Source organism: Vanacampus margaritifer, chromosome 10 (genome assembly GCF_051991255.1).
Source record: "Vanacampus margaritifer isolate UIUO_Vmar chromosome 10, RoL_Vmar_1.0, whole genome shotgun sequence".
Taxonomy (NCBI): domain Eukaryota; kingdom Metazoa; phylum Chordata; class Actinopteri; order Syngnathiformes; family Syngnathidae; genus Vanacampus; species Vanacampus margaritifer.
In genome coordinates this window covers 27,468,060-27,484,925 of record NC_135441.1, presented here as the reverse complement: position 1 = coordinate 27,484,925, position 16,866 = coordinate 27,468,060, and the positions used below count along the sequence as shown (strand labels likewise).

At 41.4% G+C, this 16,866-nt stretch overlaps 2 protein-coding genes across 3 annotated transcripts; one reads left to right on the top strand and one right to left on the bottom strand.

Annotated features, from left to right (window-relative positions):
• Nucleotides 1-53: 53 nt before the first annotated feature.
• ccdc85b (coiled-coil domain containing 85B) lies at nucleotides 54-5,792 on the bottom strand. The gene is made up of 2 exons (XM_077577748.1): nucleotides 5,186-5,792; nucleotides 54-4,346 (listed from the first exon to the last, which is right to left on the bottom strand). The coding sequence occupies exon 2, from the start codon at nucleotides 4,325-4,327 to the stop codon at nucleotides 3,725-3,727; it is 603 nt and encodes a 200-aa protein (XP_077433874.1). The 5' UTR covers nucleotides 4,328-4,346; nucleotides 5,186-5,792; the 3' UTR covers nucleotides 54-3,724.
• A 2,199-nt stretch (nucleotides 5,793-7,991) lies between these two features.
• fibpa (fibroblast growth factor (acidic) intracellular binding protein a) lies at nucleotides 7,992-14,461 on the top strand. Of its 2 annotated transcripts, none has more exons than XM_077577461.1 (11): nucleotides 7,992-8,263; nucleotides 8,632-8,719; nucleotides 8,939-9,137; nucleotides 10,188-10,314; nucleotides 10,534-10,634; nucleotides 10,807-10,940; nucleotides 11,610-11,718; nucleotides 11,832-11,895; nucleotides 12,366-12,452; nucleotides 12,546-12,643; nucleotides 14,114-14,461. In XM_077577461.1, the coding sequence occupies exons 2-11, from the start codon at nucleotides 8,635-8,637 to the stop codon at nucleotides 14,181-14,183; spliced, it is 1,074 nt and encodes a 357-aa protein (XP_077433587.1). In that variant the 5' UTR covers nucleotides 7,992-8,263; nucleotides 8,632-8,634; the 3' UTR covers nucleotides 14,184-14,461. The 2 variants fall into 2 exon arrangements, with proteins under 2 accessions (XP_077433587.1, XP_077433588.1); XM_077577462.1 differs by having other exon boundaries at nucleotides 7,992-8,340.
• The last annotated feature ends 2,405 nt before the right edge of the window (nucleotides 14,462-16,866 follow it).

Genomic DNA, 16,866 nt, shown 5'->3' with positions numbered 1-16,866 from the left:
TCACGTGTGTCGCGTACTCGTGCGTTTCGCACAAAGAAAGGACAGCGCAGCGGCAAAGTGTCATCGGACTGTATTTAAAGCTCTTCAACGCACTCATGAGCACACGGCCCGGCCATAAAACAGCTCAATCCTGCGCATCGCCCGACGGGATCGTTCAACTAAAAGGGTTTGCAATGCCACGTGACGTAATACAGACAAATCAAGAGAAAAAGACGACTCAAAGATATACAGTGCGTACTCACAAAACGTTTGGGACAGTCAACGTTTCTGTGATGTTTCCAGTCTCCCTGTTGCACCGCCAACGCAAAGAAAGCGAGAAGAATGTCCTCAGCGGGTTGCAACAGAGACTGGAAGAGACACAGAAAGGCATCGAAGGGGGAGTCTTGAGAAATACATTTGAAAAGAAAGAACGACTTGTGCATTGAAAAGTTGACAGAAGGCCCAATTACTTGAAATACATGAAAAGAAAAGAAAAAAACATTTTTAAGAATTCAGAATGTAGTTTAAAATTGACACAAAAAATATCAACTTGAATTTACTTCAACAATTTTTTTTAAACTATAATTTATTTTAACATTTTATAAAATGAGGGGTTCTTTCTTTTGTCGCTCTGAATTTATTTTCACATGAAGTCTTTTTTAATCAGAATTTATTTTAACCAATCATTTTTATTCTGTTTAAATAAACATTTCTTCAAACTATGATTTGAGCGTTAATAGAAATGTTTTTAAAGTATTAATTTGAACACTGACAAAATAAAAAAATACTCTGAATCTAACTTAACATCATAAAGTTCATTTTCTTTGGTTACATTTATTTAACAAAAATCTTTATTTAGATCAGAATTTATTTTAACATTGCCTCAACCAAAAATCACTCAAAATTTAGGTGAACATTTTTTTCCATTCTGAATACATTTTGACGATGAAAAACAAATCTGTGCTAAATTGATTTATTTTTGGTTTTGATTTTAACATATAAAAACCTTTCAAAACACAAGTTAGCTAGTAAAGGTGAACTTGTATTTTCCCCTCCTCCTGAAATTTCTCTTCCGGACCCCCAAACTTTTTGCGAGTAGTGTAAACGCTCCTTAATGTTACAGGGTTCGGTAAATACAAAGCATACAGAGAAGATGCAACTTAAAGTCTGTGCCGTATCTTAAGTGAACATCCGCAGCAACCGGAAGTCAAAATGCATTCGAGCGATGAATCCAAAGCGTTCCGACTTGTTGCTCTTCTTCTTCCTCCAGTTTGATACAAAGCCTTTTCCAGTTGGTTTGAAAAAGTGTTGGCGTGAGTGAGTCCGAAGACGTCGACGCTCGCTGGCGGGCTCGCGGGCTCGCTGGCGTGGGCCGCCGTAAAACCTGAAGGGCCGTCACGCCGCGCTGCGTGGCCGAGGCGTCGTCGCCACGCGCGTCGTATGGCACTCGCATCCTGGTCCTGAGGCGGAGAGTGCATAAAACGTGGTTGGGCGCCCATGGCAAATTTTCACAAGCTTCGACGCCACTTCAGTGCTATGAGGGATTCCTCCGACTAAATATGGCTCAAAACTGGATTGGAATTGATCTTTAGACCAACCATTGCGCCGTTCAGTGCAATAGAAAAAAAGGCTCTTTTGTTTTTTGTTTTTCTACCAGTGTAGTCTAGTCCAGTGTAGGCTTGCAAATTCCAGGTCACTTTCCACCGAGAAATTTATGGGAATTAAGCATAACGTTGAAGATTGGCTCTCACCTCATTCACTACCATAGACGTTTATATTCGTCATCCTGTTGTTAACGAACGAGTTTGTTTGCTTGTGACGACTCAAGCTTGTACGCACGTAGCTGTAATGACAAAAAGATGCCAGTAGTTGCCGGCTTTACGTGGTTTTGGATTTGAGATTTGGGTAGAAGATTAGATTAGGAGGTCTTCTGTGTGAATTAACTTAAAGCAACACTCAGGAACTTTCAGTTTATGTCGGTTATGGCGGCGCCATATGGACAAAAGCGGTATTGTTATGCCTGAAGGAAGACCACATTTCTCTAATGTAATGCCCTCACATGTGGGCAAGGAGAGCAATTTAGCATGGCAAAAAAAAAAAAAGGAGTTAACCTCAAATCAATTCCCATAAATTTCTATGGAAAATTCCCGGAATTTTTTTGTAAATTTCCCACCGCTTTGCAACTCTCGTCCAGTGCATGAGATACATCAATGCGACCCACTTTTTGGTCCCATTACTTCTTTTTTTTTTTTTTTTTCTAAACAACAAACCACTGAAAAAAGGATTTGGGCAGAAGAGTCATTAGAAAACCTGTAAAATGGATGTAAACCTACAGTATCGAGAAAGTTGTGTGAAAAGTCCTGAAAAGGTCAGCGATGTGGCACACAGCGAGTCTTGCAGCATTCAAAAGGCTCACGGAGTTGAATGGAACAAGTTGGCTGCGTTCGGAATCCACCCCTCGCCACCAAACTGCCACGTCAAAGTTCTGAAGTACAGTACAGTGGACCGCCGCCATTGACAGGAGAATATCAGAAGCTTTTTTTTCCCCCAAATGGCAAAAAATATATATTTATTTATTTTGTTAAACCCAAAAAATTCTTGAAAAAAACTGGGATGAACCACCAAAAAGTGTATTCCAATAATAATAATACTTTTTTAAAAAATCAGTTAGCCCACCTATGGCATTTCCCATTCTATGTTAGCATTAAGCTAGCGGACTTTGGTATTGACGTGGTTTGGTCATCAGTGCTTTCCGCCACTTCCACCAATGAGAGCAGACCACCACGCAAACGGCAAACTTTTTTTTTGCCAAGCTCTCTTCCTGGTTTTCAGTACCAAAACATTTGCGTGCCCATCTCCCCAAAAGAATTTCAGCTAAAGATTGTGCAAAAACGGTTTGGCGATTGTAAGTCTTACAGTAAATATTGGTAAAATGCTGTTGAAAAATGGCAACATCTGTCGCAACTTTTGTAAAATGGTGCCACCAAATAAGGCATGAAAATCTGCTGTTGTGATTTATGAGTTGGTAAATGATTCCTTCTATTCTTCCTAATGTCTATATTAGGGATTGTGACTCGAATATTTTGTGAAATACATCAAAAAAAAGAAATCCTTGTTTAATAATAGTGAATCAGAAATGGCAAATGATTCTTCATTCTTGACTCTACAATCACTAAAGATTTTCTTGACTTGAATCTTTCTTTTTTTCCTTTTTAGATTAGGGAGTCGAGATTGACGAATCAATCCCGAATCATTCACACTGAATCAATATGCTGTATTGGGATGTGGACCGACTCTTCATGAACAAGATAGCCCTCTAAAAAAACACTTATTTTGTGAAAAGGTTATCGGGAATGAATAATAACTGAGATTTGATTACTAATTTCCGACTCCTGAATCACTATATCTGGATTTTATTGACTCTTTTTTGGGCACTATGTATTTCACTATATGAAATTTGTGATTAGAGAATCACTAAAAAAACATTACATTTTTTTAGCAGACTTTTTCTAAGTCTTCCATAAAAAAATCCTGATTTTGTGATCAGGGAGCCAGGAATGCCGAATGATTGCGCTCGGAACCATTCACTGATTCTCCCCTCCCCAATCACTGAAAAGGAATTTCAAGCAGACCTCAAGGAAGCGTCGCGGCGCGCGACATGCAAATGTGGGTGATTAGCGGAGGATTCCAAGCGCAGCCCTTGTGCCTAGCCCTCAGCGTCCGTTTCCGAAGCCCTTTCGACGCGTCAGTCATCCGGCGAGCACACCAAGTGGAGCTGGTCCGGACTCCCCACGCTTCCCGTGCTGGAGCTGCCGTCGCCCAGGTCCCGGGCCACCATGCAGGGCAAGGCCAGCTCGGTGGAGCCGCCGGGGCTGGAGTCGCTCCGGCTGACGCACTCCTCCTCCAGGACCAGGCACAGCTCCTTCAGGTCCAGGTTCTCCTTGACCAGGCCGTCCTGGGTGCGCTCCAGCTCGGCCAGCTTCTTCAGGTAGCCGCCCAGGTCCTCGCGCATGACCTTGGCGGCGTGGTGGCCGAAGTGCTGCCACTCGCGCGCCAGCTTCTTGACTTTGAGCCGGTCGTCGTCCAGGAAGCAGCACAGGTCCCGCAGCTCCACGTTCTCCTCCTGCAGGCGCTGGTTGATGACTTTGAGCTCGCGGATCTCCAGCAGGTGGCCCTGCAGCTGCTTGTTGACCTCCTTGATGAGACGCCCCCGCTGGATGAGCGCCGACATCTTCTCCAACTCCTCCTTGCGCAGGCGACTCAGCAGCTCCTCTTTGGAGCACGCCAGCAGGTCCTCGTCCGACATCTTGGACAGCTCCCGCGTCAGGAGCTCCCCTTCGTTGCTCATCTTCGTCTCTAATTCAACCCTTTGACAACCAAGACAAAACTAAAGTCAAGACACTTTTATTTGTAAGTATTACGTTCGGATTGATTGGTTGATTTTAAGTATCATTAATGCAAATAGCATGTACACAATCATGAAGCCATGTTACATAATGTAAATGACTGACTTTAAAAAAGTGTTCAGGGAACTAATCATTTAAATTTTCATAGATGCTTCAGACCCTGGGAACTCTCTGCACCTTCTGTCGTTGTTTGAAATTAAAACTAAGATAAGTCAAATTGTAATATTTCAGATATTTTGAAATTATTTTTTATTTTTTTACTGTAGCAAACAAAAGGGAGCCTATTGTTTTGGCCAGAGCGCATAAACACTGTGAACGAGAGCCGATAGCTTCTTATTCACAGAAGAAAAAAAAAAAATGACTGTGGTTGTTCACTAGCTCCTTGGCACTAGGATGCCACAAGATGATGCCAGAGCACTTCATTTGTCTAAATTAAGACTCACCTCACTTCAGCATCGTTCAAGATGCTAATCTAGTCCCTGTTTTGTGAACACAGTAACAGCAAATAGATGACTTTTTGGGGGGAAACCCATCCACCACAATTTGCCTTATTTGCTTTTTTTTTTTTTTGCTCAGTACAAGGCAAACTTGTATTATAAAAATTGTGAGTCACCTAATCATTGTTTTTGTTAATGCTGTTTTTTGTGAGTTTTTAGTTTTAGGGGAAACCACCCTCTGTATTATGTGCTGAAAAACACAAATAACAAGAGGTGAAATTTTATGTAAATAATAGAATACTAAGCCCCCCATTACAAAAAAAAACCACATAGCTAAATACGCGGGTGTTCACTGTACTGTACCTGAGAAAATGTGAAAGTGCAGAGAGGATGCAATCGGTTCACAAGCTGACCACCCTCATCCAGTGTGTCTTCTGGGTGCAAACATCACAACAGCAGGGCTTCATTTGACAAGATTTTGTGCTCGACTATGATGTGCCTGTCGTCCAAAAATCATCCAAAGCAGTTGCAAAGCAGGCCTCGGCGAGCGAGGGAACGGCCACTGTGCTTTTTTTCACCTCCCCCCGAAGATGAGGAGGATGATTGTGTTTTCAAGGCAGCGGCTTGCAAAAATGGCTCGCTCCATCCACCGCCGCCTTTTATCTTCTTGTTGTTTTAATCCATCCGGCAACGATGCACAACACAGATGCTGGATGTTGTGTTTTTATCGCGGTGGTCGCCACTCGCCATCCGGATTGGACTCCGGGCTCAATGGACTCTCTCTCCCGTTGCTCCACTTTGGTGAGAAAGCAGCGGCTTCTTCTCACAAACGCTTCATTTTTAGGCGTAAAAAAGTAGAAGGCTTACAAAAGAGCCCGTTTTGGTCCGCGTAACGCCGCCTGTGGCCATTATTGGGCTGGACATTGAGCACAACAATGTCCGCCTCCACAAGACACTTTCACGGTTGGGATTCTCCGCTAGCGGCTACACGACATCAAGCTACACGCATTCACCGGAAGCAGATGGGTTGATTTGTCAAAATAAGTGCAGAAGGTAAACGGCTGTGTCTTTCAAGTAAGGCACTCCCATCACTAATGACACTTTTGGGCTACCAGATATCATCCATAAATAAGCATTTAATCAATGTCTTACGGTTTCATTTGGGTGTGATGACAATTACAAATTGAAACCACGCACCAAAAGGTCAACGTGCTGAAATCGATGGCAATGCATACCTATTCCATCGAGTTCAAAGCACGTCAAATTATGCATTGAAATGTATTTTATCAACATTACAATTCAATATAATTGATTTATTTTAAGAACTATGTGTTTTGTTTTTACAATGTACCCGACTTTATAAACACCCTGTAGTATGGAATACATTGTTTGCAACTTTAAAACAAATAAGAGTTATGATAAATGGGTATAGTTGAGTCACCGTCAATTTCCCCTTGTAATTGATCACTTGTGATTTATTTTCCTCGCATACAATTGTTTTATTTTGAAATTCTACCAGAAGTCCTCTGCAATAGTATTAAACCAATCAGTTCCTACGCTTCTGCCGGAGATGATCATAAATATTTGCATCTCTCCCCATCACTCCCAGGGGAGATCTTGTTTTGGAAATTATTTTTGAATAATCAGATACAGTATATCCATTGAAATCCAGACGTTATTTAAAAACTAAATATGTATGAAGATTTATTTCTTGGCCTTCCCTGAGGGGATCATCATAAATATTTGTGATCTCGCCCTACTAGTCGCCCCCAATGGATCTCTTATTTTGAAAACATCATGAATAATCAAGAGAAATTCTGAAATGTCGCTGTGCTCATCGAAAAATAAATCATGCTTTGACTTCTTTCTCTTGTTGACCGGTTTCGACTCGAAACCATGCAGTGGAAATCCCAACAAAAGTCTAGGAAATGCTGGGAAAGCAGCACTTCTTCCCCCTGGGATATTCCCTGCAGGATGACACCAACAGCAAGCGACATGCACGTTATGGTAAACGGCTGCCTGTCCTGTTTGTGTGTGACTGCATGTCTGCATTCCCCCACCTCGACCCCTCCCCGGTCTCTCCTCAATAGCTTTGTGCTGAGGCATTCACACAGACATCCTTCCGCCCTGCGTCCCACCTCTATTGTTGAATAGAGACCAGGACAATGCGGGGTGTTAACCCAAATGGTGACGGCATCAGAGTGTCATGCGAGTTTACAACTACCCAAAAAATAAATGTGCAGCGAGGGATTTGACAAGAGGATTCGCCCCTCGTCGCCTCCCATCCCCATGTAGTTACTCTGAAGGACACATGCAGAAACACAGAAAAAGGGAGGGTGCGACCGGGGATTTATGGGGATTTATTTAGATTAATCGCCAGCGGGGGGAGCAGATTGTGTATTTCATGCAGTAAGATCAAGCAAGAGCAGATGTGGTCTGGTGTAGCTATTTTAAGCAAGTAGGAAATAATGAATAGGCAAATCTGCTACATGTCAGTCATCCATTGCGGTTGCAAGCGGACGATTTAGTCAAGTGGTTTCAACATTTAAAAGTTCAGCTGCTCCCCTTCGTTGTTCATCTTCTCCTCAAATTCAACCCTTTAACAAACCTAGGAAAAAACGTTCATATTTGAAGTCAATTTTATTTACAGTTAAAGTTAGTCGATCGTTTGGTTGATTCAGTTGCTCGGTTGCACTGTAATAACACAAAGCAACATTTAATCAGCAAAGCATCAACAACGTGCATGAACCCATTAGTTACATAAGTGACTATTACTGTGGCAAGCGAATTAAAAGTTAAGTTTGACCATCAGAATTAACATTGTAGATATCAACAATGTATTTCTGACTACCAATCGGGCGACATGTTTCATTCAAGGTTATATAACTGTAACTCCAGTCTGCGATAGGTGCAAGTTAACAACTAGATGAAAAATGAATATATGTGTGATAACTGTGTGGAACATATTTGCTGCAGATGCGATATGATAAAAAAACGCGGGAGTAAACACGATTATGTAAAGTACTTTGTGTATTATGTAAGGAAATAGTGAGCGATTTGAACACAAATGCTATATTTGTAACGCAGTAGGCGCATTATGTCATGAACAAACCAGATAGTTTATGTTACGTACGTTGTCGACGTGCAGCGTCAAGCGTGCACTTCTTCCGGTGACGTAACACGGAAGTGGGCGTGTGTGACGGCTGTTGTTGATAATTCTTCACATAGCATAATTCTCATACAATCGCACCATGTGAAAGCTTTAGAAAGACTTTAGCTTATGACCTCACAGCACACTTCCGTTATATTGTCGTTCTTTTAGATATATATATATATATATATTATTATTTTTTTGTCAGAGTGAGTGCGTGTTTACTGTCTGTTTCACGACGCGACGTAGTTGCTACTAAGCTAGCACGACAGGCGAGCACATACTAGCAGGCAAGTGAAGCGAATTCATGAAAACATGTCACTGGATTTTGTTGCCTGATGGTGTTTGAGAAGTGACTAAAAAAAAGGTCAGGTGTTATTGGAGCTTAACATATACATCTAAGTTATTGAAGTAGTTATACGAGCTGTTTGCTTATACAATGCATCCATACCGGAGTTAGGTTTGCTTTACTAAATTGTTAATTTTTAACACAGAGGATGCACCTTTTTAAGTTATGTGTTGCCTACAAGGGCAATATTAAATAACCTTGCTCGCATAGCATTCAAAGTTTATTTTTCCATTCATCCAGTCAGTCTAATTCAGGTTGCTGCAATTTGTATGACTTAATCTTAATGCTTGTCAACATTTGGTCTTTAAGCTGATGGCTGTGGAGCTGGATGTGTTTGTGGGTAACACCACTATCATGGACGAGGAGGTTTATCAGCTGTGGTTGGATGGATATACAGGTAATGTATGCCATACTGTTCATTTTTAAGGAGACGTTATGTTTATTATTTATTTTTAATCACATAGTAAGACAAAACTCACATGCAGACGTTTACGCGGAACTGGGCATGTTCCAAACACACAACCATTTGTATCCAACCATTTAAAAAGTCAGTTATAAATGGGACTCTGTCGGGTAAAAACATGTGTGAATAAACCATATTTGTTCTCCGGAGCAGTAAACGATGCGGTGAAGGTCCGAATGGAGGGCGGAGCGCTGGACGAGTGCGAGGCGAGTGCGGACGTGCTGTTGAGTGACACCATGGACCAGTACCGAACTTTCCAGATGTGTGAGCGCTTGCTGCACAGTCCGTCCAAATTGGCCAATCAGCTGCTCTTCCAGATCCCGCCTCATCGACAAGCCATGCTCATTGAGAGGTGACGCCCTTTTCCTTACTGAACATGTTGCTTTTAGGACTAACGGGTACAGTGTGAGGTTTCTATAACGTTCAATATTAATTCAACAATTACAGTGGACTCTCAAAGGCAAACACAATCTGCTCAAGCGCGCATTTCACTGCAGAAGTGAACTTGTAAAGTCATAATTACAGTAAATATTTTTGAAATACGCTTAAATGTAAAACAATCAAATGCAAAATGGATAGCGAGCCCTGCCACAAACAACAGAAATCCGTGAGCAATGGACACCTTCCTGCAAAGGTTTATTGCCTATAGATGCCAAAAGATGGCAGCAAAGTAGTAAAGTACTACTTTTCATTAGTCAGAGTGATGGCTTGTCAATAAATTTAGATTACCCAGGGCTTTGCCCTGAACACAAAATTAGCAAATAAAGATTTTCAAGGAATATTGGAGGATAGAGTAAAAAACAAAAAAAACGATTTCATGCTGAACTGCGATTATTCTGGGATCTTTCTCTCATAAGACCTTTAGGTGAGGGTGCTCATTCTTTTGGACACAATAAGCAACATTACAAAATTTTGTGGCATTTTAGATGCCCACTTGGCATCATCGACGTTTCGAGGTAACAAGCGTAGTAGTGTAAGAATACTTGGTCACGTGACATGATAATGCACGCTCACTTACTGCTGTACTTTTTATATTTTCATTTGTTTGATTTATATTTATGGAATTTAAGATTTTACTACTGCGCTAGTGCTAGCATAGGTTAGTGATAGATTTGGCACGTTCTAACTTGTGTACAAGTTTTTCATTTGGCACCATAAGAATGGAACCGCGTCATAAATTGAGGACACCCAGTTTATTTATCTATTTACTTCCAAAAATTATCTTGCATTACAAACTTTTAGGGCGTTTAATTTCCCCTGTACGTTTGTATTGTGCCTCATTTATGAACATTTTGTTACAAAGAAGGCATGCATTGTCATGTTCATATCACTCCCTTTATTTTTGTTTCTATGATGTAGTTCAGTCTAACTTTAGTCTCTCTTTTTTGTTTCCTAATTTAAGATACTACGACTTTGATGACGCGTTTGTGCGCGAAGTCCTGGGCAAGAAACTCTCAAAAGGAACCAAGAAAGACTTGGATGACATCAGCACCAAGACGGGTGTGACACTGAAAAGCTGCCGACGGCAGGTAAAATGTTAATTTATCACTTTTGATCTACTGTCGCTCATTTGTTGACGATTAAAACAATTCCACGGCTTTTAAAGTATCCCTCATATTATGCAATTCTTTTCCACATTTCAAAACAACTCCCAGGGTCAAACTTTCTTATATTGAAATGAACAAAGAATAAAGAAGTTTAGCCCTTTTAAAAAGACACATTTTCATACATGCTGCGTTTGATTGCAGTTTGACAACTTCAAGCGTGTTTTTAAAGTGGTGGAAGAGCTAAAGGGCCCTCTAGTGGAGAACATACGCCAGCATTTCCTTCTCTCTGACAAACTTGGAAGGTAACAAGCCTCCTCGAAGGCCTTGACTTTATGAACTGAAGCATTGCTAATGTTCCTTTTTGTGTGTGCCTGGTTTCACATCACTGTGATGTTTTTAACTAACTCCTGCTATTCAGGATCGTGGCGCCAAGGAAAACGACGGTGCGCTAACTGCCTTCTTGGCCCGTTTCAGGGATTACGCGGCCATTGTGTTCTTTGCCAACAATCGCTTTGAGACGGGGAAGAGAAAGCTGCAGTATCTCACGTTCCAGGATTTTGCTTTCTGCGCCGGGCAGCTTATCGACAGCTGGACAGTTGGAGCTGTTGGTGAGAGACTGATTCTGTTTGCTTGAGATGAAAGGCATCCCTGGATTAACGTGAGACTGCATAATGCCATTTAGGCATTATCATTGACTGCCTTACATTAAACACACATCCAAGTCAAACAAAACATGTAAACGTAAGCCCAGACTAAAATGCTAAATATTTCCCATGTGAACACATTCTTATCCAGTGGTGCCCTGAGATACAAGTGACCCAATTTTTAAAGATTTTTTTTGTATATACAAGCTGAGTATTTGTTTTGACTGACTTCAAAGTGACCTCAGCATCTTTTCTTTTTTTTTCGTCCAAGTCGGCCTGTCCCCTAACAAACAAATGGCAAAGCAAACCTCTTTGCTGGCGTCAAAAGCCTTTTGGCACAGTACTTCCTGCCTCTACCTGTTGGCCACCAGAGGTCGCCAGGATCCCCCAAAAGGCAGAGAAATGTCCCGTCTGTCAAAATCAGTGGAGATGGTTTTGTTTTATATATCAATAAGAATATTTTAAAGATATAACCATCTACAAAAGTTGTAGCTGTTTGATTAATTGTAAATAATTAATATTATGATTTTATGTTCAGATAAAGGATGTATGGATGGATATTTCCTAAATAGCATGTTAATTACTTGTAATGATATAAATTATAAATGATAAAAACTCACTTATTAATTTTAGATAACATGGTGGAAGACATGGATGTGGATCTAGACAAAGAATTCCTCCAAGAGCTGAAGGAACTGAAGATTTTAATTTCCGACAAGGATCTGCTGGATCAACACAAAAGGTCTAACAAACAAACACACACGCGCACACGTGCACTCACTCACACACACACGTTTTCTGCTGAACAGTGAATCCAAAAATTCAAAGGCCTCAAGTTCTCTCTTTTGTGTCCAGTCTTGTCTGCACAGCCCTCAGGGGGAAAACGAGAGCTTTTCCCGAGATGGAGGCCAATTTCAAGGTGAAAAATTAATATCAAGAAAAGTTGTCATTATTATAATGTCAGTGTACATGTGAAAATAATTTGTTCAAGCATTATAGTGTTCAGCATTCACCCGCATCTTCACAGTTAGCAACTTGTAGACTTCCATGTTCACAGATTTAGTTTTAATGCAACACATCTGCCATTATGTGCCGGAAAATGTAAATATTGCTTTGGTGCCATCTTCTGGCATCTCTCTGCTTCAGGCCATCCCGTTAGCCTATGTTTGCATCAAGCTAACAAACGTCAACTGGGACTGACAAATCAACAGCCCGGAAGCACTCCAGCCCGTTTCACTACTGTAACAGTTGTTATCACTGATCAAGTTTTTGTCTGGTCTACGACTTGACTTTATTTCTCTCCAAGGTTTTGCTCCAGTTCCAAATATTTTTGACTTGTGGAACCCTGGCGTTTCCGCTGTGCAAATGAATAATTTTTCCTCTTGGCAGAATCTTTCCAGAGGCCTTGTGAACATCGCAGCCAAGTTAACCAACACCAAAGATGTCCGTGATTTCTTCATCGACCTTGTGGAGAAGGTGTGTCGTTTTTTTTTTTTTTTTTTTTCCCAAGGACGGACAAAAGCAGGACGGAATCCGCCTGATGTAACACCACCTCCCTTCTTCCCTCAGTTTATTGAGCCATGTCGCTCGGACCGTTGGACAGCAGCGGACACGAGGCTCTACCTGACTCACTACAGCAACTCGGCGCACATACTGGACACCTTCAAGTCAGTATAATGGGATAAGTTTCAGACCCAATGTCATATAGAGAGAATACAGTACATAAAAAAAAAACATGTTTTAAATAGTTTTACCCTTCCACACATTTTAAACATGTTTAAATTGATCAGAACACTATTTTAATGCTTTACTTAAGAGTATTTGTAATTACATGATACGAATAGTACCTTTTAAAGTACAGTGGACCCCCGCAAATATCGTGGGGTAGAGACTGTGAATAGCGAAAAGCCGTGAATAATTGACACCCATCATAATGGCAGTAATTCTTACACGGAGATGCACCTACAATAAACATTTGACGTGAAAAACAGGGGTTAGCGCCATCCTAAAAAAAAAAGAAGAAAAAGCAAATGAACATGCAAAGTGGACCTGCTTATTTCTGTTTAAATCTCACTTGACTCTGTAAAACCAGAGACAGGTTAACCGAAATGAGCATCAGTGTCGCAGTTATTCTTAACAGTCAGACAACTGCTACATTAACACAAACAGAGCAGCAAAACGTACAGCTAAACATTTTTTTTTAACCAAATCATCTTTACTCAGTGCTGCCCCAGTAGGGTGTGGCAAAACATGGTACTACACTGAAGGCACACAACTTTGATTTGGGAATTGTTGCCTGTAGGCGACACCATACAAACCCATTAAACAGTGTCGCTTAAAAGTTCTGCCATTACACCGTCCAACTGTGGCAACGGGCCCACCAGGCTTGTCTTGATCTCCTCCCAGGCGGACCCACCGTTAAAGCGGACTACTTTGGTCAACTAAACAAAGTCAGATAAACACTCGCGCTCTGCCATTTGGCGCTTAGCCATCAAGTTGTGCGTCACCCTGTCTCATCCCTCATTCCTTAAACCGGTTACAGTGGAAGCTGAAAAGTTGGCCATTCTGGAACGCTGGACCACCTACAAGTTGCTCACATTGTGCTCGAATGACAAGAAATGATGAAATAGCTTACCTGCCTCTCCTTGGTCTTCATGATGCTGCATGTCGTTCAGCAGAGTTCAGCGCTGCCCCGCATGTTGAGCCTCAATTTGGTACCACACTGAAGGTTTTACTTGCTTTTATGTAACATATTATTTTCATACCGATACAGAACGAGTAATGTTGCGTAGTTTTCTTAATGGCATTTAAGTTGAATTGGTCACGGAGCAAATCAATCTTGTCTCAAAGACTTTGGTTGAATTCCGAATCGTACGACCTCATTCAACTTTCCAGGCGACGCTGACCTTGTTTTTCATGTAAACATTCCGAAATGGAATTCGGCTCAGGCCTGCACCATACGCACTCGCACCTCTAACGCGTGCTCAACAAAGAGATATTTATTAAATATATTTTTTAAATATCTCGCTTGCCTGACTAGAATCAAACTTTTTCTTGAGAATTTGCGCTTAGGTTGATTACTGTGTGTGTGCGTGTGCGTGTCTCCTTGTCTGTCTCTGTCTCTTTTTGCATATCAGGCATCAAGTTGTGTGGGACAGATACATGGGCGTCATCAAAAGCTGCATCTTTCAAATGTATCACGACTGAGCTGCTTCTTCCTCTACCGCTTCATTTTTCTCCAGTCCAGCCCCAAACTATTATCTTAGCCCTCCGCCCCTGTACGGACGGAAAGCCTTTTGAGCATTCATTCAATATCCTTGATGTCCATACGAATCAATGCTCAAACGTGTTTCCATGTCCTCACTTTCTGCTTTCCTTTCACTCTTTTCTCTCGAGCCCCCCCCAAGCCCGTTATTGTAACTTCAAATGGCTCCTCTCGCTGTCTCCCGATCGGCTTTGTAAATAAAAGAGGATATTTACATCCAGATGTCATCGTGTTTTATCTTGTTGCTACGAGTAGCGCGCCGTTTTATCTCCTCGCTTTCCAAATACGCGATATCATCATGAAATCAGTCCACGCAGCAAAATTTAGGGACCGGAAAGTCATATCGAGCGCACATAAAAATGAAAAGTGACATTCTGCCACCCTCAAATTAGATTCGGAGAATTTGGGGGGTGTTTGTGTGCGTGTGTGTGGTCACGGAAACAAGGGAGCATGCAGGGGGGTCCGCACAGTTGGTGCACGTGGGGGGGGGGGTTGACGATTGTGATTTTTAACAAGGTCCTCCTGTAATGACAGCTGCCACCACCCACAAACACACACATTGGAAAGACGCCCTTTCAGCAAGCAGGTGTCGTTATTTTGCCAACACAAACAATCCTGTCACTAATATAACGTCTACTAAAACCCCAACGGCGCTATGCTGACCATTTGTGGCCACCTCGGGGATGAAAAGAAAGAAAGAAAGAAACAAATGTAATAAAGGAATGAATGAATAAATCGATAAAATAAAAAAATGCACAAGATGTTGTGACAACATGAGCAAACAAAAAGTGCACACTAGCATTTTATGCAAACGTTATGATGTCATTAAAATACCGTTTTTTATATGAAATGATAAATGTCGGCAAAGTAGATGACACAAGCTTTTATCAGCAACATCTTGAGAGAAGCAAAAACATCATTTCAGTTTCGCTGACTGTATGAGGTGCATTCAAGGATGACCAGCAAATTCGGACATCTCATTTACGGATGAAAAAAAAACACCACCAATGAATTAAATGTAAAGACAGCAAGATTGTGCCTGATTGGGGTGTAATACTTTTAGAGACAAGATTTTCAGCAAAAAGCAGCAAATATGCAAACTGCATATATGATGGTGTTCACTGCATATAAAATGTAACGTTTTTATGTTACAAATTGGCAATTATGGAAACAAACTGTAATTGAAGAGTTGAAAATAAAAAACAAATTTGTAGTCAATTTGGAGCATTGCTCCGTTTGCTGCAAAGTAAAAATAACAAAATAAATGAAAGTAGCAAAATGTGAGTAGTAAATGAAACCGAATCAAATGCAAGTCCGTTGGCGGATTGGTAGTACAAGAACATTGTTAGTAGTGCAGAAGTGTGGCAGATTGCCAAACAAGGTAGAATAAGTACCGGTATGTACATTGCACATTAAGAAAAGTATTGCTTGTGCCACGACTGATAAACAAAGCTTCCTCTAATGTTATGTGAAAGAATTGCAAAATGGTATACATAAAAATGAAGTACATTTAAAACATGAAATACAGTCAAACGTTAGAATGAGTGAACTAATGATAAGAAATAAATAACCAGTTACAGATCAATTGTATTTCAATTTGAAGGACAATTTATTTTCATTTCATCTTTAAGAACAGGTCCAATTTTTAAGAACGTGTTTTTTTCCTCTTTAGTTTTCTGTATGGTAATTGGGAAGCTAAATATTTTTTGTCTTAGGTGCTCCTTGGTGTAAAATGTTTCTTCGTGTTTTATACTCATTCAAAAACGATTGCTAGTTAACAAGTTGATGTAGAAGCAAAAAGAAATCTTAAGAATGAAAGCGCATGTCTGTACGTGGGCACAAACCATCTGAAAGGGTTACAACACCCAACAAGGCCCGAGGGTTAAAAAGCCCAGTTAGCCTTACGTCGGAAAAGATTTCATAACGTGCTGGAATGAAGCCTCCGGTGGCGTTCGTCTTGAGTCACACGTCAACTACTGTAAGGCGGGTTAAGCAACATCCCCAGCGCTTTGCAACACATCCACACGATGCCTGCTTCTTGCGGGAATCCGGCTTCGGCCGGACGGCCGGAAATGATTCCGAGCGGCGTAACCGATTAGTCATGTACAAACATTGAGCGGCACACTTGGAGAGTGATAATGATAGTAGTTTTGTTTGCAAGCTTTTGGAGGCAGAAAGGCTTCATTCTTGCCCCGCAAGCAAGCAGACACTTTTTCCACTTTCTCCCGCTCACTCTTCCACTCTCTAATTTTTGTCAACATTCCATTTATTTCTCTCTTGCTCCTTGGCTATAAATATCCCCCACGTCAGATTGCAAGAGCTTTTTTTTTTTTGTGGTTTCATGGAAAAAGAAGGCCTGGGGAGGTAAATATAGGTGTATGGGGGGTAAAATGGGAGAAGGGTGGGAGAGCTTGGGTTGGGGCTTTTGTGGGGGTTTTAGTTTAAACGAAACCAGGTGTGTTGTTGGAGCGGGATGGATGGCGGTTTAGGGGGGGTCGCATGTGTGTGAATCTGTGAACTTGTTGTTCGCTCGCCATTTGGACGGATTTTGGGGTATTTGGGCTGCGGACCAGGAATTCGCATCTCTAGACTAGGGGGGGGGGGGTATAGGCGGGGGGATTGGGG

Bases quoted from the DNA above. Each gene is read 5' to 3' on its own strand.
- ccdc85b (XM_077577748.1), bottom strand. From the start codon at position 4,327: ATGAGCAACGAAGGGGAGCTCCTGACGCGGGAGCTGTCCAAGATGTCG.
- fibpa (XM_077577461.1), top strand. From the start codon at position 8,635: ATGGCTGTGGAGCTGGATGTGTTTGTGGGTAACACCACTATCATGGAC. The intron at 10,315-10,533 runs GTAAAATGTTAA...GTTTGATTGCAG, and splicing joins TGAAAAGCTGCCGACGGCAG to TTTGACAACTTCAAGCGTGT. The intron at 11,719-11,831 runs GTCTAACAAACA...TTTTGTGTCCAG, and splicing joins CTGCTGGATCAACACAAAAG to TCTTGTCTGCACAGCCCTCA.